This window comes from Lipophrys pholis, assembly GCF_963383615.2.
Source record: "Lipophrys pholis genome assembly, chromosome: 8".
NCBI classification, from domain to species: Eukaryota; Metazoa; Chordata; class Actinopteri; order Blenniiformes; family Blenniidae; genus Lipophrys; species Lipophrys pholis.
In genome coordinates this window covers 20,780,128-20,803,340 of record NC_137630.1, presented here as the reverse complement: position 1 = coordinate 20,803,340, position 23,213 = coordinate 20,780,128, and the positions used below count along the sequence as shown (strand labels likewise).

Here is a 23,213-nt window from a genome sequence, read left to right as displayed (position 1 = left end):
GCACCACATGTTGCTTTTACTATTCACATTTAACACAATAACTAGTCATACACTTCTGAACATGAATAGAGGGGAAATATGTTGTAGCATGTCTTGAGTAAGTCGTTCTTTTTTTCTTTAGCAATAGTGGAATCCTTTCTGACCTGCCTGGTGGATCAGTTCAGGGTCCAGCATTACCAAAGATCATAGTAGTTTTATGTCTCTGGTAGTCTTTTTGGGTCAAGTGGGTTACTTGAACATTGTGGAGAATGACTAAGCATCGCAAAGACATTTGTTGTGAAACTTAACTGAGCTTCTGAATTAATTCTGCTAACCAGGAGGCAGTGTTCATTGGCAATGGGGAGCAGTACATCTGGAAGCCTCCAGAAGACGATGACATTATCACCTTGCACCCGCCACCACACCGCGGAGAGAACGGACAGGGCCACCCGTCACCCCCGACTGCGAAGGAGGTACTTCACGTGTGTGTGCATGCCTGCGTGCGTGTGTGCCTGAGTGCGTGTGTGCGCAAGAGATCACAAAAAAGACAGGGACAACTGAACTGGGCGGTTGACCGGAAAGACTACAAGCAGATGGATAGACAGAGAGGTCTCTTATTACTGCTGTGTTTACCAATGGGGCGCCTATTTGATTGGACACACCGTCATAACACTGCTGCCCTGTGACCTGCCTGTCATACAAGGTTTCTGCTTACAGCCAGAGGTTACATTACATGCATCCAACACACCCACCCCCACCGCCTGCCTGAACCCTGACCCCAATCTCCCAGCCCCCATTCGACTATCTGCATTCAATGTACAACCACACAGATTGGACATCAGCGTCACCTGCTGCCAGATCATTAATCGTCACTTTGCAATCATGGAACAGCTTGCTGTTTATTCAGTGGGTTGAGGCTGAGCTGAGGTTTCATCACCAGTCAAAACAGCAGACGAATATAATAAGATTCTTATTGATTGACTATATTTGTATTTTCATATGTGTAGCTCTGTATTTGTCCATGATAGTCCTTGAGATTGTCAGATATGTCTGCGCCTCTGGTAATAGGGTTATTAGACACGCCTCTCGATATAATGTAGTTCAACTTCTATTGTAAATAACCCTTGTAAATAACCCTCAAACATTTGTAGCTCAATAAAATGTATCTATCTATCTATCTATCTATCTATCTATCTATCTATCTATCTATCTATCTATCTGTCTATCTATCTATCTATCTATCTATCTGTCTATCTATCTATCTATCTGTCTATCTGTCTATCTATCTGTCTATCTGTCTGTCTATCAAGGTGTAGTAAGTCTGCTGTTGCGAGGGCGAAGAAGTCATGTCACATTCTCCACCACATGCGTTTCCACATGCAGCGACTCCTCCCCCCACATGCCCACGCCCCCTGCTCTCTGCTGGACTCAGTATAATATACAGAGCCAGTTTGAGAACTTTTGTCGTGCCTGTGGGGGCTGGGGCCTTCAATCTGACTCGATTAACGGGTGCCCCTGAAATAGACCAGTGTATTCTTAGTGTTGGACTGAGCTTAATTTCTTCATTTGTATTATCTTTTTTCCTCAGCTCAGTGCCAGTAACTTTGAAGGAATATAAGTGTCAATCAAAACACTCATGGATAGTAAGAAATTCTTTTTCCTCGCACAACAGATAATCGAGGTGTGCAATACACTGATGAAGAGTTTTGTCTCTGTTTAGAGGCATAATTGCCGCGCAGCACAGCAGCAATCCCAACGGGTTTTTAAATGCTTGTAAGTTACTTGTCTAAGCCTGCGTTTAGTCAAGGAGTTTGGATGCTGAATGTGGAGATTAAGGGGTTAAGTCTCTGCTCTTGAGCTGGAGTTAAACTCCTCCTCTGCAAATCAGACTGGTACACAAAGCAGCTGGCCTTGACTCGGCTCTGCAATCCCTCTCAGTCTATTTTTCTTTCTTTCAGACTTTCATTGCAAGTATTTTCTTTTCTTGACTTTCCCCGCCCCCTCCCCGGTTTAGTTGCTGCGTGTTTTTCCATGCAAAAGTTTGTTGTTGCCCTAACTTGCCCATATGCTCTGTATCTTCTGGAGTTTGTCAGTTGTTCGCAGTCAAAAGGTGTTGAGTTTCCACTCCCAGCTAAATCTCCTCCCCTCTGCTGGAGCTCTCCCCTTCTGCTCCACTCCCTTTGTGGCTGTTAGGAGGCGCTGCCTTCCTCAACCAATCACATTGCGCAGAGCATATCCAAACAGATGAATATCAACTGCTTGAAGACCGTTTGGAAAAGTGTGCCAGTTTTTTTTTGTTTGTTTGTTTGTTTTATCTAACAAGTTAATAATACACGAGAGCACTGGTCATGCACATGCATATTGAAGCTCAAAGTAACTGCAACTTGTCCAAGCCTCGGTCCACGCAGTGTGTCACAACAATGTAAAAACCTAAAAGAAAAGAGCACAGGGTAAGAGGAGGGGAAACAAAAACATACAATACGCAGGCTTCCTCAACAGCTGCTGCCTAGTTTTGAAATCCCCATCATCTTGTGACTTCCTTCCTCTGCTGCATAGAGCAGCACACTTTGTTTGCACTCATACATGCATGCACTTGCACGTACACTCACGCTGCACATTATCTGCACACCCTTAGACCATACGCCAGGGTCTTTTGTTTATCTAAAAAGGTCACATGAGAGATTTGTGGGGGCAGGGTATGTACGTCGCTTGAGATCTGCTAAAGTCAGAGGGGAATGAGAGGCAGAAAAAGAGATGTTTCCAGACAAAGCCATAGTAGTTTGCACTTGAATTGTATTTTCATAACACACACACGCACACACACACATATATATATATAGATTAAAGTTAAAGTAATTTGAGAGCATCTATGCAGAAGAAGTTTTGTCAATGGTCTGTGTGATCTCAAGTTTCAAGTTTGGGAGTTGGACAAAAACAAAGCTAATCTGTGTTAGTGTGTGTGTGGGTGTACAGGATTGAGAGAGTTTGCATCGGCAGTGTTTCTCGGGGGCAGTAGAGCAGAGCTGCTGCTTTGGGTGTGAACACGGAAGGTAAACATGACCATGCCCCACAATCCTCTGCTCCTCTACTCCCCGTGTGGAATTTTGACACAGAAATGCCAGAGGTCGCAGCGCTGGTTTATCAGAATTCCATACAAGACCGCGCACATGCATCCTGTAGTGAGTCGGAGATATCAAATATTACAAGCTTCCCTGTGAGTAAGCGCTTGTGTATATTCTATATGTTTACACATGCACCCACCGGCAGTACATGTAGCTACAAAGCATGTACATATTGCCTCATTCGAGTCAAATGAGATCCGAGCAAAGTCCATTAGTGAACACTGTCGGGGGTTTTTTCCTGCAAGTTGGCTGACATCCAGATCTTTCACAGCACAACCCGCACTTCTGTTGCCAAAGCAGTTGTGGTGAAATTTTAACAGGTCCATCCAGCAGAAAGCTACCTCTGCCTCGATGGCTGATAACACAGTTTACTCATTCTTATCCTAACCCGTCAAAATAGGTCAGGATACAGCCGAGCTTGAGCTCTGTCAACACAAGTGCAAACTACTGCGCATGCACACACAATCCAAGCTCAGACAATCTTTTGTACATACCAAATCCACAAAATGATCAGTTCAGGCTTCTGTCAACACATTGTGCATTTATTTCTGGCATACATCCAGACTGACACATGTGCTTATATAATTACAGGAATTATAGAAACATGTTTATTAGTAGGTTGTAGTTATTAACTGACATCCCACTCTGCTCTCAGATTGCAGACACCTACTCCATCGTCTGTAAAACCCAGAAGAAGAAGCCACCTATGGAACACAATGGAGCAAAGACCCTTCCACGCTCCTTTGGTGGGGACAGAGGCTCTCGGGGTCGAGGCAGAGGAGTCCAGGCCCAGGCGCGTTCCCAGGAAGAGCCCTGCTATGAGCCAGTGGGAGACAGGTCCTGGTCCTCCACGATGGCCGATTCAGACCCTTCATATGCGAGCATCGACAGCCACCGGAAACGGGAGCAGGGGGGAAACAACAGCACAATTGGGGGTAGTGCCACTCTGAAGAGAAAGAAGCAGACGCCACAACAGCAGCCGGCAGCACCAGCCGCACCTCAAGGCTCAGGACCGGCCGCCCCTCAAGGCTCAGGACCGGCCGCCCCTCCTGCTAGAGGCCTGCCCGGTGGGGAAAACTTCTATGAGACCATCAGCGATGTGAAACAAGGAGCCAACAGCTCCAGCACTACCACCATTTTCACCTTCAATGATGGGATGGAGATGTATGTCACTGGCCTGTAACTGGCTGACAGGCAGAAAATGGACCCAGAATCCCCTGAGAGTGCAGGAGTCTTCCTGTTCACCAGCCCACAGGTTACTGTACATAAACATGAGGCCCTCTTATGTCAGACTACATGAGGATCCATTCTGTGTTGACATCAGGTACAAACAGGGTCTTAATCCAGGTTCAGACTTCCCTTGATTGGTCTGTACTTCAGAACCAGCCTAAGCCTAGTCCAGCCCAAATATGGACCAAATACATTTCAACAAGAAAAAGAAGAACAAAAAAAACCACAACTGGAATATACATCTTCAATCTACTGTGTTAGCATACTCACCTATATGTGTGTGTGTGTGTGTGTGTGTGTGTGTGCGTGCGTGTGTGTGCGTGTGTGTGTGTGCGTGCGTGCATTTCCGTGCATGCGTGCATTGTTTTCCATTATATCTTTATTTTTATATGGACACTGTACTCTTTAAAGAGTATGTGGTATAAGTCACAATCTGAGAATAACACACTTTAATATATATATATATAAAAAAAAAAGAAATGTGCATGCATTGTGCAAAATCACATGAAAATAGATTGTAATAAGAAATGAACATGGCTGTGTAAAGACAAAAAAGGACATAGGATACACACACACAAATGCCTCACCTTGGTGGGGGAATAAGTAACCTAAAGCATCAGAGTGCCAGAGATTTGCTGTGCTAAACTCTCCCTAAGAAAACATCTAAAACAGGTTCTCAGTGTGCACTGACCTGTTGCCTGGCAGGCATTATTGTGAGTCAAACATATGCCTTTAATTTGTAATCCTGCTTACACACAGCAGCTGTCTTCATTCATCAGGTTATGGTTGTTGTGCACTAAGCAGTTATCAGTCACAACCCGATAAAAAGAGTTTTGCTCAAAAATGTATATTTGACATGAAATAAAGAATTTGTTGAAAATTAATGTAAAAACTTGACAGGCCAGAGGCATGTTGACACCGTAACCCCCCCCCCAAACACACACACACACACACACACACACACACACACACACACACACACACACACACACACACACACACACACACACACACACACAAGAATTTGGGTGACAGATTTCACAATGCAAGACCGTCGTGGTGTCACTTGGATAAAAGAGAGTTTAAAAACAATAAAATAAAAGGAAGTGAAAGTGTGTCCAAAAAAATACAGGATGCTTCAGTCTGTGTAGTTAATATATCATGTCTTTTGAGCCTTGTGAACTGTTGATTTTTATTACCATTGTAATTTTGCACTGGACAGCTGCAGGACTGCTGGGCTTTATTGTGCATTAAAGGTGTATTTGAGCACAGTTTGCTATTCGCTTTCACGACTCAGGTCAAAGCCAGAGCTCCCCCCCCCAGCTCACCAGACTTAAGTCTAGCGGTTGAAATAGCAGCAGAAGGTTTGGACTCCAAGGAAAATAAAGAGCTCGGCATAAAAATGACTCGCGAGTGTCCTTTGGAAGGTTGCCGTACCCTCCCCTCCCACCCCTTGTGTCCAGTCTCTGTGCTGAGTTTGCTTCCATTATAAACAATGGCTTTCCCATGTAGCTTTGGGGGACGTTAAAAGAGAGAGACCAGAGGAAGAAAACAAAACATACGAGGCTTAATAAACATGCATAAGGATAAGGAGTTAAGAGGGATAATGCTCACTCCTCACAGGCAGAGAGGTGAAGAAAGCATTCGAATAATCTTACTGTGAGACAGAGACAACCATGCAAAGCAAAGACGGGTTTTTAGAAAGTTTAGTAACATAAATTTACTAATGCTAAGGTGTCAGAAAGTATGTAAAAAATAAAACCACTCTGTATTTAAATGCACTGTTTATTTTTTCTTACCTACTGATAATGCCATTGGTTAAATAGCTCATGCCACTGCCATGAAAACAGTATGTTTATGTTGTTGGTGCAATTTTTCCTGCTTGATCAAATAAGTGCATGCTTTGATATATGGAGATGAAAACAAATATTGTGGTACTTAATTGGTCTCTTGTTTGTTAATCTTTTCTGTTGTACCTTTTTAAATTGTGTAAAGCGAAGCAGCGTTCGGTCCTCTCCAAGGCAACAACTTGGAACGGGGGAGAAAGAAACAGAGAGGAGGAGCCGCCTGGAGTTTTTGTTTATTCTCTACACTGGTGGACCAAGAAAAAGTGATAGAGGTGGGGAGGAGGGGAAGTTTGTGCACAGCTAGTATAACACAGGGTGAGGATCATTTCAAATGAATCCAGACCTAAAGGACCCTCCTCCCCGTGACACACACACACACTGAAACATTCGGCCGGTGTGCATTTCTAGTACCTATCAGGAAGGAAGCACATTTCACTTCCACTTGGTCAGCCGTTGTCTGTATCCCTCCCCCAGCTATGTTCATCCTCCAATAACCAACCCAGAACCCCCCCACCCTTTTTATGCTTCACCTTTCTCCCTGGCTGTGTAGGGGAGGGGCGTGTGATGTCCAGTTCTGAGGGACTCAGGGAGTGATATGGGGGCTGAGGAGGGGCCAGGCCAACCCAAGTCTGATATCAATGCACCAATGGCTCAACCACTGTCTGATATGAGAAATGGCCAACAGCTGAGATGCTTAACAAGCTCTGTCCTGGCTTCCCTTAAACAATGCGGGCTGGAAATCATCGCCACACTCAATCCCTTCTCGCTGCCTATCTCTTAATGTGTCACATTTTCTTTATCCCGACAAAAAAGCACTGATCTGATATATTTTGTCGAACACTGTTACACACCGATCGAAACATGTTCATTGCACAAATACAGTATGATGATGTAAATGTGTAAAATACTTGATTGCTGTTCTGATGTTGTTCCAATGTAACATTCAGTATATTTGTTTTGAGAAAAAAAAAAAAAAAAGAAAGATGGTTATCACAGACACCTTGTACTTTGTGGATGCAAAGTTTTTCATGCTTTCCATGCAGATACAGATGCTGTTTGTTAATTGTCTTCTGATATAATTATGGGCCAATACTGCTGTGACAGTTGTAGCCAATGTTGTATGTCCTTAAAGCACAGGGTTTAGTTAAAAAAAAAGAAGAAAAAAAGTACAACAACAAATATTATATAAAATATAGTGTGACAGTGCAGATATGCAAAAGATTGTAATGTTTTATATTAACCTTCATAAAATATTAAAGTGAGTTTTTACTTTTCTAATAAAGTCGCACATTATAACATGTTTGTTTTGCGTGCAATCTTTTTCTTGAATTAAAGGTATCAAACTTGACGGTACTACAGTGTGAAGTTGTTGCCACTCTGCAGCAGCCACTCATTAATTACAGCAGTGTGCAAAAAATTAACTTGTATAAAAGATATGTAGAAATTAAACAAGGAAACAGGTTGTTATGTTAATCAGAAGAAAAAATATTATATTGATGAATTTCACTTATACTACATAAAGACGAGTGTTGAAAGAAAATCATATAAAAATCAAATATTATGTGACTGTTACATGAGGAAGTAGAGATATAAATACTGTAAAAAAAAATATAAAGTAATATGTAATATACAACTGATGATGTTGTAGAGTAAGCAGGAGGTCTGTTAATATTTCATTCAAAATAATACCAAGTAGGTTGATTTTAAACAGAACTTCAAGGAGGCAGATTATAATCAAGCCTTGTAAAAGTTGAATAAAACTGTATGTAAATACAGTGTATCTGCATAATGTTTATTGCATTAGCATCCAGCTACAACTCATTTCCAATACAGTGAACACTTGATCGAATATTAATTGGAATTGTGACATCTCGGGAGGAATAAACACAGTGGAAATTGTACTTAAAGATTATACAATGGACTCTTTTGAAAAATTAGTAAGAAGTAAGAGTAATTATTACATACTGATTGTACTAAATGCAAAAGGGATGTCCAACATACATCCAGTGGTCTAGAACTAACCCACCAGAATGTCCAATCCTGTATATGGCTGTTTTTTACTAAGACAAGCCAAAACAACACAGAGAATGTATTTTGCACTTGGCGACATAAATAAAAAATTGCATGGTTTTATAACTCCTAAGATCTTCCTAAAAAAACCTACTTATTTACGTTGCGTCAAAGTATGTTAATGTCTTCATACCTATTTGCATAAAACATTTTTTTTATTATGCTATTGTTTTACTTGTTTTGACCAGTTGTGGTCAAAACGAGGTGCTGAAGTAAAGATCCCTGAAATTCAACAACTACATGATTGCATTTTGTGTTGTAAACAAAAGTTGATCAAAAGTTGAAATGATTAACTTTTTGGTTACAGAGGAGCAGATCAAAAGGTTGGACTATGACTTCAAACTTTTGGCCCACGAGATTACAAATATGAGCAAAATGACCTGCATCAAAAGCATTGGTACCTTAACTCTACTTTATTATTTACAGTAATGCCAGTGTTTGTAACCGGTTACTTTAACTAAAGGGATTCGATGTGTGACCATCACTGAGTCTCATGTAAAGGATGTTTGATTTGCACAAACAGAAATGCGTAGTTGACCGCTGAGGCCTGCGGGCTGTGTCTTTGCCGCTCCCCCCCATCCGAGCCTCGCCTGCCGGCTTGTCTTCGACAGACACCGGCCGGTAAACTGCCCGACACGCCCCAGCTTCTCTTCCACCCACATTACGCGAATTAAAAAAAAAACCGTGATTGACAGAGTGGAGACAGCCAATGGGAGGCCGCCTCGCTGTGGACGCGTGCCAGAGTGTAATGTTTATGTACGCGGCGGACCAATGGGAGCGAGGTGGAGGGGGCGTGCCATCGGTTTGGAGGAAAGAGGCAAAACAATCCGTGATCCTCCGGACCGGGCGGCTTTTTGGACATCCCGGGTGGCGGCGCGGCGCAGCTGTGCTGGAGGTGTAAAACTTTACATGTAGGTTAGAGTAAAAGTTCAGACAGCACCCAACAACGCGAGACAATCCTGATAAATGTATCTAACGCCAGCACTTTGCACTAAAACCTACAGAAAGCTGGTTTTCTTTCTTTAGTCTCTGCCCTGTCTGAATATGGAGTCCAAATATATTTTGGAGAAGTCGCCAGTCGGGACGAGGGTCGGAGGTGCTTCGGATTTTAACTGCCGGGCAGGCCGCTCCGTGCTCCGCGACGCCCAGGTCCCCGTGGCGCTGGAGAAGGGCAGCTGCACGCCGGCGTACATGCACGGCACGGTGCTTTACAAATTTGTAACGGACGGCGGCCCGGCGGCGGACGGTAGGAGCGAGAGGAACTCTCCGAAAGGGAACCGGCCGTCTCCCGGCGGGCGGACATTACACGACGGGGAAAAAGTAAGTGTCTGCGGAGCCGGTGAAGTCACCCGCACGCCCCCAAGTTACTACTCGGATACTGCGAGTAACTGAAGCCTGTCATTAGCGCGGAGTGATTCGCGGGTTTGACAGTTTTATTCGGCTTTCACGCGCCGCTATCGCGTGTTACCGGCCGGCGGCTGTCTGCCGGTCCGTTTTGGTTATAATACGGGGAAGACTGAGGACTTTTCCACATGCTGTCAGTGCGGGTTCGGGAGGAATCGCACGGTATCCTAACCGCTATAAATGGCGGCTCATTCGGTGTGCAAAGTTTACAGTGGAGGGGGGCAGGGACTTCAAACTGAAGGCTGACCCCCTCCCCCATGACTCCGGGAGGAGCTACAGCGTGGGCTTCCTGCTCCGCCAGGCGCGGCCGGCTCCACGCAGTCAGACACTCGCGTCTCATCTTTTCTGCTCCATCTGTTACTCTGCAAGACTTTTATTATACACTTCTTGGTAATTTCATATGCATACAATTTGAACTGAATGCATTCTTAACTTTCGAAATAATTTCATGTAACAACTGTTACTGGGGCAGTCTCTACCAAGCACAACATGCATCAGAAAAGATAGGATCTTTGGCCTGTGCTCATGTTTTTCATATTTGAATTGCGTGGTCACAAAATAAAAACAGGAGTTTCTTCATTGAAATTGTTATATCTAATATCAGTGTAGAGCAGGGGTGTCACATGCGTCTTAGTTTCAGGGGTCACATGCAGTCCAATTCCGTCTTGAGTGGGCCAGACAGGTAAAAGAGTGCCACAATAACCTTTAAATTTAAACAAAGTTTGTCTTTGTTGTAGCGTAGAGTATATGTGATGGAAATGTCTATATTCTGGCAAAACCAATTATTTTTGAAAATGACTATCCTTAACATAAAGCCCATTTTAATCACTGCAAAATACAGTAAAGAATCCAATTAACTTTTTTAACTGTTGCATTATGCATGTTTTTACAGGCTCACCATGACAGCATGGCCTTGAGGCTAATGCGAGTTTCGCCATGAGGTAGCTGGCTGTCATGGCAGCATTGCCGATATCTCAGCTTGGATCTCCGTGTTGTGTTGTGTCTCCTATTGTTAAGAAATTTGTTAAAAGAAAATTGCTTAGTGGTTTAGCGGGCCAGATTGGAGCCTCTTACGAGCTAGATTTTGGCCCACGTGCCTTATGTTTGACACCCCTGGTACAGAGAGTGGTTCCTATGAAAAGCTGATTACAAATGACAAAATTCCAGCCATGTATCCAAAACAAACTGAATTTGTCTGTAAAGTGAGACTGATTGCACACAGTCTGAATTAAACATTCCAAGACTGTTACCTTTGCTCTCATCGCAATCAATTCAATCTTTACGAGGATAAGCCAGTTTTTTAACTGCACATTTAACTTCAAGGTTGTTTGCTGTGGTCTCGAGCTGGATTGCTACATTATATTTGTTTTAGTGGTTCGACCATTTGTCAAAACATGAGTAAAGACATTTCCAGATAACAGGCAGACTAAAATGTGCACCTCGACGTGATTTGATCGAGCCAATGAATGCTCCTGTAGCATTGTAATGTACTGTATCTACCCTCTTTTAAAATGGGCCAGTTCACACTCTATGTGACTAAAAGATGTAATCACTGTGTGTTTGTACTACTATGTTTGGCAACATTGTCCATTCATAGAATTTGTGAACGGCCACTTTCTTTGTAGTACCTATATGTTGATTTGATAGTGGGCAGAAAATACTTTTTTTTTTTTTCCCCACAAAACACAAATACAAAATACATTTTGTCAATAGGAAATTAAAACATTATTGTACATTTTTTCTGACAGGAATTCAGTAGTTAAAAAAAAATGAGTCACACTAGGGTTTTAAATTAGAAATCAAAGCTTCCACTGCAGATAACATCTCTGACTGAAGCAGAATGAAAATTGCTGTGACACAGATAATGAATGTGTTTTTGTGCCTTGTTTTCTAGAATGGCTTCGGGGACCAAAAAGACATCGGTTCCTCTGGGATCCTGAAGAGGTCCAGTCCCACTCACTGCCCTGCCATCAACGGGCAGCTGGCCGGCAGCTTCATGCCTTTGGACATCAGAAACCCAGGGAAACAGGCAGAGCTGGTCAACGGCTTCAGGGCAGCACAAGGACAGACAGTACCACAGACAGAGAGACAGCCGCTCCCCTCCTCTCACATCCCTGTCCCCAGAAACAGGTACAGACTCTACGTCCGATGTGCCTTTATTTTTGGTTGTGATTCTGCAGTGTTGTGTGTCAAGGTACAAAGACAACATGTCCAAACAATGCTCTCATCTCGTTCAAACTTTGCTATTTAAGCACAAACTGAGCAGACGTGTACTTGGTTCAAATGACTGTGGACTAAACTATCAGACTGTTTTTTTTTTTTTTAATGTTCTGTTTTTATACTCAAATCCAGAGTTGGGCTTTTCAACAAAGTCTTGAATAGAAGTAGAATTTGCCATCTGGCTACAACTGTGCAGTGGTCGGGCATGAATGGTGTGGGAGTGGACTGGTAAACTGACCGCATGTTAGGTGTCTCATCCAGTATAGTTTCGAAATTTGCTGTAGGAGAGCCAGTGCTCGAGATGAGTGCAGTTATTGCTCAATCACTCGATCAGAGGGAAAAAAAGGACAGTGATGAGGAGGAGACTGTTATTATATGTTTTTCTGAGTGAGAAGTTACAGACATTTGAAAGTTTTTAATAGTGAGAGGATTTCAAATATCAATAGGCTGTCTGTTATCTCTGTTGACCCTCTGGCAGACGGTGTCGGTGGATGTGTTACTGTGATGCACCCGCTCTGTGTCATTGCAGGAAGATAAACGTTATTGCGCGAGTGTGTGCCGTGTTTGATCTGCCATGTGCAGCCCACTTTGATTCCAGCGTCGGCTGTTTCACATTATTCTCAAACACACGAGTGCATGCACATTTTGCACCAAGGCCATTTTGTTCTGATAGTGACTGAGTAAACGTAGATGCATATACAGACCGTTTCCCACAGGGCCAGCAGAACATGCATCCAGGGACAAGCCTACTTCACTGATAAGTGATTATGTAACAGTAAAGAGAAATGGGAGAGGCTGGAGGTGGTGCCTAAGCACTCCCTTTTCACTCTGTACTGTCATTGGTTACTGTCTATGTGAAGTCACTGTCTGTAAGACACTGTCTACTCTTCATCAAAATGCCTGGGAGCAGTGTAATGTTGTAACACAGCAGATTCTTTTCAACATTTTCTTAACACGGGTTTATTTGTAGGAATATTTCTTTGTAGAGATTATATTTTTTGACATAGATGGTAAGGTGGTTATAACCCGGTTACATCTGCTCCGAGTGTATTTTCAAGTGTGTCTATATATATATGTCAGTATTTGGGGCTTTAAACACCACACTTCCTCCATTTCCTCTTTCTCTCGTCACATGACTTTCACATGCTGCTGGTCATGTATGATGTGAATGAATGTCTCTGGAGAGCATGCAAGACTGAACACGCTTTTAAAGCGTGAGTGATCCTGTGTCTATCTTTCTGTGAGTGTGTGCTGTTGACAGCTTTTTTCAATACAACTGTTTTGCAAACCTCTTCTTTCCAGGGCTTGTTGTTGGCTATCTCAACACGCCGCCAACACAATAACAGACTCTGAGTTGATAGTACACAGCCGCTAAAACAAGTTGCATAACATTATATAACTGTATAGTCATATATATATGACTGGATAGTCATATATATATATATATATTTGATGACAACAAGCTCACCTTCTTTACTGTGAAGCTGTTTTATGAGCTACGAGTTGCAGTTTATTTGTAATACTAGCTCAGTAACCACATGATTCTGTTGTGAAACATTAACAAATAATGGAACAAAAATTGTTCAAAGAGGTTTTTGTGGCAAAAACAAAGACTCAAATATTTGGTGTTTTGTGGGGGAGCAATAAGAAAAAGTGATTTCTTTTTGTGTACTTATTTGATCATTCCATTGACATATTAGCTGTAATAAAGTTGTTTTCATGTTCAATTATATAGATTATCCAATAATATTTTCTTGTTTTTTTTATATATATATATATATATATATTTTTTTTTTGGACTCATCCTGGCTCTCGTCTGATGTGCCACATGTGGTATTTATCATAAATTAAAAGTGCAGTTTGAAAAGTGACTTGTTGCCACCCACGGTTATAGTTACAGGCACCTAAACTGTGAAGATTCTGCCGAACCTCTGGTGTGTCTCTTTACGAGTTGCTTTGCCAATACTGTGCATTCTGTCTTGTGCACAGTTTAGGACTGTCACACCTTGTCTGTTAGCCAACCAGTCGATCAAAGTAGGTCACTGTCTCGGAAACATGCCTGGGCAATGATTTTGAACCAAGAAAAACGAGGAACCAAAACATATTGTAACTCATATATGTGGATATTCATCTGAGCACAGTGAAACCAACGCTCTTTATTTAAACACTCTTGCCTGCCATGGTAACAGGGCTTCTATTTATCTATTTCTCTCTTCTTTTTTTTTTTTTTTTTACCTTGTCTGATTAGGTCTTTCTTTTCACTCACACTCTGCAGCTAAGCACAGTCAACCTGTCAATATTTATCAGTGTGGGAACAAAAAAAGTTCAAATGAACCAAAAAAAGAAGGAAGCAAGAGGTGAAAGTATATTTTGTTTTGATGTAAAACCTTTTCCCTTCTTATCTGTCCTTGGTCAGGTACACTGTCACCACAGCAGGGCCACATGAATGGAAAACACTGACTTTGCATAAACAAGACACCAAAGCAAGCAACTGCCATAGAGGGCAGGGGGTGGGAGGTCGGGGTGGGGGTGGGTGTGTCTCTGGTTGAAAAAGCATAACTCCCGAACAGCCTCTAACTGAAGCTGCGTAAGAGTTACCAGCAGGGTTTATTCTGAGCAGAATGGATCAGGGTCTAGCACCTCTCCACCCCCCTCCAACCACCTCGCCACCAATCCTCTTCTCCCAAAGGAGACATTACAGCCGGTTGTTGAAGGTCAGAGTCGGAGGAACAGTTACCCGCCCCCACTCCAGTCTGGGATGTGTAACCCACTTCCAGACTGCTGACAGTGCCTCCCGTGCCGAGCGGCCGCTCATGTTAAGGTTTTTTTTTTTTTTATGTATGTTTAAATAAATATTTCCATATCAGCCTTGAATACATTTTTTCCTGTTTACATATCATATTATCACAGTTGCTAAAACTCCATTTGAATTTGAGGCTACATTTTTCTCCTTCCCTGTAACCTATTTTTTTCTCCCTTCCAGACCACAAGAGGTTAAACCTCCTGCACTGACAGGCAGGGGTGAAAGGTCATCCTCAATGAATGGAGTCATGCGAGTGGGGAGGGTCAGACCAGGACGCAAACAGGCATCTGGCACGTCTGCTAGGTCAGCCTCAGGATCTGGGTTATGAGCCGCATAGTCAATTTATAGCTGTAGTAGCTTGTAGCAGACGAACACTGCAGGGTTAGTCTGTCTTGACTTCGACGTGAGACGTAGAGCTTGGGAACAAAACTAAAAAAAACTAATGTGTGCAGCTTTGTGTACCTGTGTGACGGTGAATCCTCCCTCCTTTAACATTAATGAGGACCTCTGGAGAAAACACCGACTCATGGGTGAAGTGTGTGTGCATCCGTGTGTCTAATAAGACTTTAATCATCTGCTATAATTCAGTGGAGAAGAGAGGTAAAATTTTATTTCAATTTCATAAGTGAAGAGGAGAGTAGGAGTCGTGCAGGAATGTTTTCTGCAAACAGTCTGCTTGGTTGCATAAGTAATGTTACGTGGACAAAGTTAGAAGAGCTCCCACAGCCATTTATCTTCAATAACCCCTTTTTTTTTCAGAGTAGGGATGCGGGGGCCTGGATTCAATCACGTCCAATACCTGGTGCAGAGTAGTTTAACGTAGTATACATGTATTTGTATTGTTGGGTGGGGTGGGGGGGGATTAAACAACTGAGCCTTTTTGCTTTTATTTGACCGTTGTAACCACTGGAACAACACGCCGATGTGGCTCTCAATTACAAGACGAATTATGTGTCTCCATTTAACCATTTCCTGTCTTTGAGCCTGCTTGTAGTTTGCGTACTGTACGGCTGTCCTCTGAAAGGGTGCCGTAAGGACAACCAGAGAAAGAACCACTTATTAAGAGGGAATGACATTCTTATTGCGCAGCTCTGGAGCTGCAGCAGTAAAATGCTTTATCGCTTGCTCACCCACACTAATAGAGGCTTACATAAGGCCTCCCGTTCTGCCTCAGTAGCATTTAGAGATGCCTCAGTCAACCGCCCCTCCTCCTATTCAATTCTCCTCGGCTCTTCATGCCAGCTTCCAGCTTCTCCGTGCTGCTCCTCCTCTGTCCACACTACGCACGTTTCTCATCTTCGCTCCTCAACTTTCCTTCATACTTTCTGCAAGTTTTATTGCTCCCTGGTTGTCCCTCCCTCTCTCCGGACTCTAAAAGTCCCTCAAAATGTAGCTGTAGTGAAGTTGAGAGTTGATTTGTTGTTTTTCTGTGCTTCTGCGGGGACATTGAGCTCCAACGTCAGTCTAAACATTGACAACAAACAATATACAGCCAAATCACTACATGGTGACAATGTTGGCAAAGACGTTGCCTTTTGCCACGTGGTAAAATTTCCTTGCCTCCAATTCTCATGTGTTTTTATCTGTTCCATACATCCGTTTTTTTTGTATTTCTCTTGGCCTTTTGCCTTCTTCTCTTTTGTCTGGGGGAACACTGACTAAATCCTACTCAAATCCTGAGGAGATGAATCCTGAGGAACAATTCAGTCTCTCGCCAAACAGATTACTCCACGCTCCTATAGAGAGTCACAGAACTTCTAAGCTGTCTTTTCTTTCTTCCTCAAACACTCATGAACACACGTCCTCAGCATATGTGCGATATTATTCATGTTGAACGTCTTTGCAGGGACTGGATCCGTTTGCATGGTTTTAAAATGATACCGTAGTCGTCGCTGGAATTTTCAGTGTTTCTTTTGGCAGTGGACTCCCAGATCTGCTGACACAACGGCCAAGGGTTGAGTCTGGATAAGAAATATTTCTTTTCTGTTGAAGAAGTTCAACCATATTTTTGTCTTGATATAATCAACACTGATTAGATAACAATTATTCTTTTAAACTATAAACTGTAGCTAATTTCGGCCGTGTGGAAGATTAGTCGGAACAACATGGTAAGAATGTTTTCTGAGTGTACCACTTCCGTGGATCTGGAAATGGCTTGAAAAATCGGATCCTGGGTTGCTGAACATACAGTGAGCCTTTTAAAGTCTGAACTAACTGTTTTAGAATTCCACTTTAAGCTCCAAGTTTCATGAATTTTATTTATTTGCCCCCCCCCCCCCTCCCTCTCTCTCTCTCTCTCTCTGTCTCTCTCTCTCTCCCCTGAATTTGACCTGAGCTGAACCACAGCCTCACTGCAAAACATGTTTTCGCCTCCGAATTGATTTATTTCCCTAATGTAGATCTTCATTTTTGTCCCCACAGTGACATGATTTGCTGCAGGTTAGTGCTCAGGCTCTGGTCCTCACCAGTTTAGAAAAAAAGAAAACACACACACACACACACACACACACACACACACACACACACACACACACACACACACACACACACACACACACACACACACACACACACACACACACACAGCTTGTTGCACAACTCCAATATAAGTCATCCCGGTCTGCTGATGACAAGGAGTGAAATTCAGTCCAGACTGCAAACAGAGACAAGTCTAAGAAACGACTCCCACTTTGCACAGCACACCTAAATGGCCTACATATGTTTTTTATGCTGATGCTTTTGTGTTAGGGCTTTTTTTCTTTGGAAGCATGATTATTTTAAATTGTCTTTCACTGCGTGAGAAAACTGTTCTGACTGCGATGTTACTGTCCAATTGCCTTTGAGGCATCATTTGGTTATAATCTTTGGTTATGTCTGCCTTGTTATTTTTTGTGGCAGTAACCCATGAAACATCACCACATATAACACAGTACTGAAGCTTCATTTGTCCTTTTGCTTACCATGTAATTACATCGTTGTCTTTTGTGTTATGTGTGGAAGAGAGCGATCGTGAGCTTATGCCACTGTGACAATTGACTCTCATGGAATCGTAGTGTGAGTAAAGATTTTGCACATTTCTAAACGCTTAGAAATCTAGATTGTCAAATCTCATATTTAATATGAAGTAATAAAGGCTGCAGCAACCAGTAGGCCTTGTTCCTCCTGAGCGACTACAAGCCCTCAGTGCTTGTGTTTGCGCTTAAATGGTTTTGTACACTTCCACATGCTTAACAATGGAATCCTCGTACTCCCACACACACACACACACACACACACACACACACACACACACACACACACACACACACACACACACACACACACACACACACACACACACACACACACACACACACACACACACACACACACACCTCCATTCTGCAGTCTTGGTGAAGTAGTCAGGTTTCATTTAACACGGATCCGCAAGTAACACCATTGTCCTCTCACCTCCTGCCTAATGCATGATGCATCAAAGTGTTTGCACTGTTGCTATTTTGCATGTTGATCTGTGTACCAGTGCAGGATTTAAATATAACAGTATTATATTATAAATACCGTATAACACAGTTTAGTTTTACCTGAAAGGTTTCAATTTAACGACATGTACATATTTGAGGATGGCATTTGCAAATGTGGTGTTGTGTAGTGCTTTTCATATTTGCCCTTGTCAATTGGAAAGTGGAGTGGCCCAAATATTACATAAACCTCTTGGCCCAGTTAAAAAAAAAAAAAAAGCAAAAAATTACACCATCATAAACAATGAATTAACTAAAACAACTTCATGCAAAACAACAGTAATCAACAAATCAGAATGAAGAATTATACCTGGTGAACAGGTGAATGTAAATCATGAGTTCATCAACATGTAGAAAAAGAAGGGAAAAGACTCTTAATGCATATTGTTTGCTTGTCTTCCATTAACCTGAGATCTGTGGTCTTCACCTTCAACCTCACATTTGCTTTCTTCACAGACACACACACACACACACACACACACACACACACACACACACACACACACACACACACACACACACACACACACACACACACACACGATATAGATTTTTGGGAATAATAATAGTGAGGATGATGAAAACAGTGCAGTCTGTGTGCACACATCATGAACTTGTCACACTGCTGCCAAGATGAGGTCGAGGTTTCTTGCCTGTGGAGAGTTATAAAGTATCCCAGGTCAATCTTAGCCATGCTGCCTTCCAGCACCAACATGCCACTGCACAAAGCGTTGAGTGTGTTAAGCTGTTCAGTCAGGTGCAGAGCGGAGCAACTATCACTGTAAGGAATAACAACAAACACTCATAGCTCTTCGTAATACTGAGAGGTGTTCATAATATCTTTATAGTCGTAGTCTTTTCTTTGTCATTCCTGCCCACACTTGGCTTTTTACTGTGAAATGTTGGCACAACTCTCCAATGTTGATGTTGTTTACTTATTTGTTCGTATACAATCGGCAGTGATGTCGCCCTCTAAACGCTTGACTCATTTCAGGCGATTTCCTTTGTTTGTAACTTACGGAGAAGGCTTAACTGATCATCTCCAGTTTCAAGCAGCTTTTGCTTTTGCTCGCTCCCGCTCAGTCTGCCTCAATCCGGTTTGGACCAGGAGTCAACACCATGGTCACAGTATATATACTTGCTTCTGTTTACACTGTATTTTATTCGCCATAATTACATGATGGGGAAAAGAAGGAGAACTGAGACTGAAAGACACACTGCAACAAAGAGTGAGAGAACAAGAGCAAAGTAAAGAGAGCTTGAAGCTTATTGTCACTGGATTACAGAGTTTTTATTGCTACCGTGCACCAGTGTAGTTATATCAGTTTATTCTCTGTTTGCTGTTAGTCATGTGAACTACACAGGAAAATACACGAAGAAGTCCTGTATTAACATTGCCCTCACAGGCTTCATACTCAATGTCTCTAATTTTGGGCATTTTTTGTTTTGTGTTTCTTTCCCCTGTATAAATGTGTTAATAAATCAAATGGTTCAAAAATAATACATGAAATATTTCTTGTGTATCAGCTAAAATAATGCTGGCTTAGCTCTGGCTTTGCTCTGGTTCTTCTTAATTCAGGCTCGTATGAGCTTCCCAACAATTGAGAACTTTGATGTAGGAATACTTTTGCATCAAGGGTAACTTGTTGTACCCAGCACCCATATACCAGTCTGCTCTGTGGAGTGAATGGATGGGGTGGTAATATATTGGCATGTTGACATTTCTGAAGCAGGATCTGTCCAAAGCCCCACGAGCTTAAAGGACTTGACGCTCCTAACTGCTTTTAAACTGGAGCTGCACTCATCAGCCACTTTACCTTCTGATGTTCCAAAACGTGGCTATCCAAAGTAAAGTTACTACAGTGACAAGAAGACTAGGTTGTGTTTCTAAAACTCTTCTGTCAGTCAGTCTGTATGCAGAAATGAGTCCGTCCTGATTTTGATTGTCCTCTTTGTTTGGCCCACTTAAAAAAAATTACTATTTCCCCAGGAAAACGGACATTAGCCGTTCCCATCTTATTTCATGAAATTCAACCGTTATTTGAGAGTGTTTTGTACACAATGGGAGGGTCAGTACAAAGCCAAGGTTTAATATTGTGTCAGTATATTGGAGGAGCGGCTCTGTGCTTCTTTATTGCAATGTGTAGATAAACGCGTGTTTTCATCAACATCGTCATCCCTCTACTGTTCCATGATTAATGCCTTCATTCATCTTATTAGATATCAAATTGCTGGCATGGCAGTTTTGATAAAGATGCAATTTTCCATTCCTTATTCGCAACAGAGTTGCTACTTACTCCTGCAGGATGCAGAAACACTGATCATTTAGAGAAATTTGAATGGTTTTTGTGTTCTCCACTAAAGTATCCATCCATCCATCTTTCATATCACTTTGTCCAACTCTGGGTCACAGAACCCTGTCGCTATCTCAGCTGACGTATCTGTGAGGCAATTCAAGTCACCAGCCCACCATAAGGAAAATACAGAAACACACATGTGCAGTCAAAACCCTCAATTTGACAGTTTCTTGTCCACATTCTTTTTCCAAAACCTTTTCTCTCTTAATCACATAAATAGATTGATTTGGTTTGGTTAGCAGTGCAGAAGAAATGATCGAAACCCACTAACTGCTAACTACACGCTTCAGTACTATCAGATTCTCTTTCTGAGAAAAAAGATACCCATCAGTTTATTTTACTATGTGGAGTTTTAGCCTGTCTGCCCGCAGATATCTGACTTCATGGGAGTAAGTGCAGCAGAGGAAAGCAACAGTTTGTGCTCACACAGGAAACCAGGCAGAGGCCTGCTCTGGCTTGTGATAGCAGGAGGGCAAATCATATGAGGAAAAAAGTGTGGGAGTGCAAAGTGAGGAATGAGGAAGAAAGTAAAAGTTTGAGCTGTGCAGAAAGAGAACTGACCACTGCTCAAGGCTACCCACCATTTTGCTCTTCATCCCATATTTCTATGTAAATGTCTTTTCTTGTTGTTTTTTTTTGTTGTTTTATCTAAACTGTGTGTGTGTGTGATATCAACCTTATTATGGAAATGATGCAGAATCAACTCTTCAACAGGTCCTAGTTTTCCTCAGTATCAACAGATCAAAGCTGGAGCTGAGCTTCTGGTGAGACTCGGGGAAACTTTAATTTCAAAAATTCACTGGATAATTTAGGCACATAGAAATGTGATACAACTCTCAGATAAGGCCAAGCATGAAAAAAATGGAAAAACAAAGCAAGTCAGCTTATTTTCCAACTCCTGTCTGTTGCTGCGTCACCTTAAAACAAGAATGACTTGCATTGTGATAGGAAAGGCTTGTTTTGAAGCAGACGGGGACGTTTTGTGTTTCCTTCAGCGGAAAATGAAGGCCACTGGCGAGGAGAGACTGGCCTGCATTGCCTTAGCAACACTGTTGTTATTGGAGGGGACAGCTTCAAGTTGTGAGGGGAGTTGCTATAGTTACAAGTTAATCTTGTTGTATAGCATGAAGTGACCGTGAGAAATTAAGAACCACAGCACGTGAACAGTAGAATCGTCTTATGAACTGCAGACTAATTGTGGGGGGGTTTTCTTCCTGCAAAGCACATCCAATCATCTCATATCTGGTGCAGTGTGAATAAACTTGCTTTGCCACCCATTTATCTTAGGTTTGAACCATTGACAGCTGACTGGGGGTGAAAGCAGGACACATCCTGGACAGGACAAACACGGAGACACACAGTCACACCTATACAGATATAAAAATGCATGTTTTTGGACTGCAGGAGAAAGATGACGTACCCAGAGAAAACAGACAGACACGCACATCCAGAATTTTTGGGGGTGAATTTTTAAAACAGTGACAATGTAAAACTTACTGTTAATGTAGATTCCAACGACTGTGCTCACTCTGTTTGTGAAAGCACTTGATGTTAAGCTCCAATGTCTGAATGTCTGCCTCTACATATTAATATGGTATGCAAGCAGATGTTTGTTTTTGTGTGTGTGTTTTCTTTCTGGGCCTGGTTGTGTTGCATTATTTGTTTGTTTGTTTGTTTGTTTTTATTATAATAAGTGTATTAAGTAGTGGTATTCACACGAGATGTGCAGAAAATTAATTTTGTCCTGAATGTTTGAACAGTGTGTCTGGTAGTACAGTGAAATATGGTAATGTAAATATGGTGCCATCTGTGTAGTTATTGTGACATATTTGATCAGAAACCATAGAGGGAATCATGCCTTTTTCTCCATGGCTGTCCTCTATTATTTTGCCAGAACAAAGCTATCTGTTGTTTGTGCTTGTCCCTAAGGCCACAGATTGCATTCTAGGATCAAGAGAGAGAGAGAAAGAGAGAGAGAGGGCTTTTTGTCCCCGGAGTGAATAGCCATTACACTCACAGCCCACATTAAAGAGACACGGCTCCTGCCTAACAGCCTCTCCCTCTCCAGGGGGCTCAGAGCCTGGGGACTTACGTAAAGGGACAACATGTGTATGGGCTGTGCGGCACTGTGTGAATTTTCAAGATGCACACACATACAACACTATGCAACGCTTTCACATCTCTCTGTGTTACTCTATTTCTATTCATTGTATGCCAACGGCACTAAGTGTATGATAGAATTGTAAATTATCAGAGGAAGACGCAGAGTGGGCTGAGCTAAGAGGGTCAAATACAGAGGGAAAGGACCAGAGGACACTGTAATGCTGAAGAGTCCAGGCTAGATGATTGGAGACAGAGTGATTGCAGGATTTAGAGCAGTGGGTTTTCTAATAATAGTGGGTGTGTGGATGGGGCAGCTGTCCGGGTTGTACTGCAGGCAGACGATCAACTCCGGTTTGGTCAGTTGTAATAGCTTCACTGTTGCCTTACTGTTCAGGATAGGCCAGTCGGACAACGTTATATCAGTCCGTCATGTGTGCACAACAAAACTACATTTTCAAAACCCTTGATCCACATCCTCATTTTCAATTTCTATCAGCAGGCCACAAAACAACATTACTTTAATTTGTAACTTTAAAAAGCATCCTACCTCTTGTTTAATT

General features: G+C 42.3%; 2 protein-coding genes across 11 annotated transcripts in view; both read left to right on the top strand.

Moving 5' to 3' along the window:
• Positions 1 to 4,528, top strand: part of LOC308113003 (uncharacterized protein) — a 42,222-nt gene extending 37,694 nt beyond the window's left edge. For all 5 annotated transcript variants that reach the window (XM_080468870.1, XM_080468868.1, XM_080468867.1 and 2 more), the window contains 2 exons: positions 318 to 452; positions 3,757 to 4,528. In XM_080468870.1, coding sequence (XP_080324996.1) covers positions 318 to 452; positions 3,757 to 4,284 — 663 coding nt within the window. In that variant the 3' untranslated portion in view covers positions 4,285 to 4,528. The remainder of the gene's footprint in view (positions 1 to 317; positions 453 to 3,756) is intronic.
• Positions 4,529 to 9,086: 4,558 nt separating this feature from the next.
• Positions 9,087 to 23,213, top strand: part of slc2a4rg (SLC2A4 regulator) — a 31,744-nt gene continuing 17,617 nt past the window's right edge. For 2 of the 6 annotated variants that reach the window (XM_080468876.1, XM_080468874.1), the window contains exons 1-2: positions 9,088 to 9,568; positions 11,547 to 11,782. In XM_080468876.1, coding sequence (XP_080325002.1) covers positions 9,293 to 9,568; positions 11,547 to 11,782 — 512 coding nt within the window. In that variant the 5' untranslated portion in view covers positions 9,088 to 9,292. Of the gene's footprint in view, positions 9,569 to 11,546; positions 11,783 to 23,213 lie in introns of all 6 variants that reach the window. The other 4 variants (XM_080468872.1, XM_080468871.1, XM_080468875.1 and 1 more) reach the window with 3 other exon arrangements.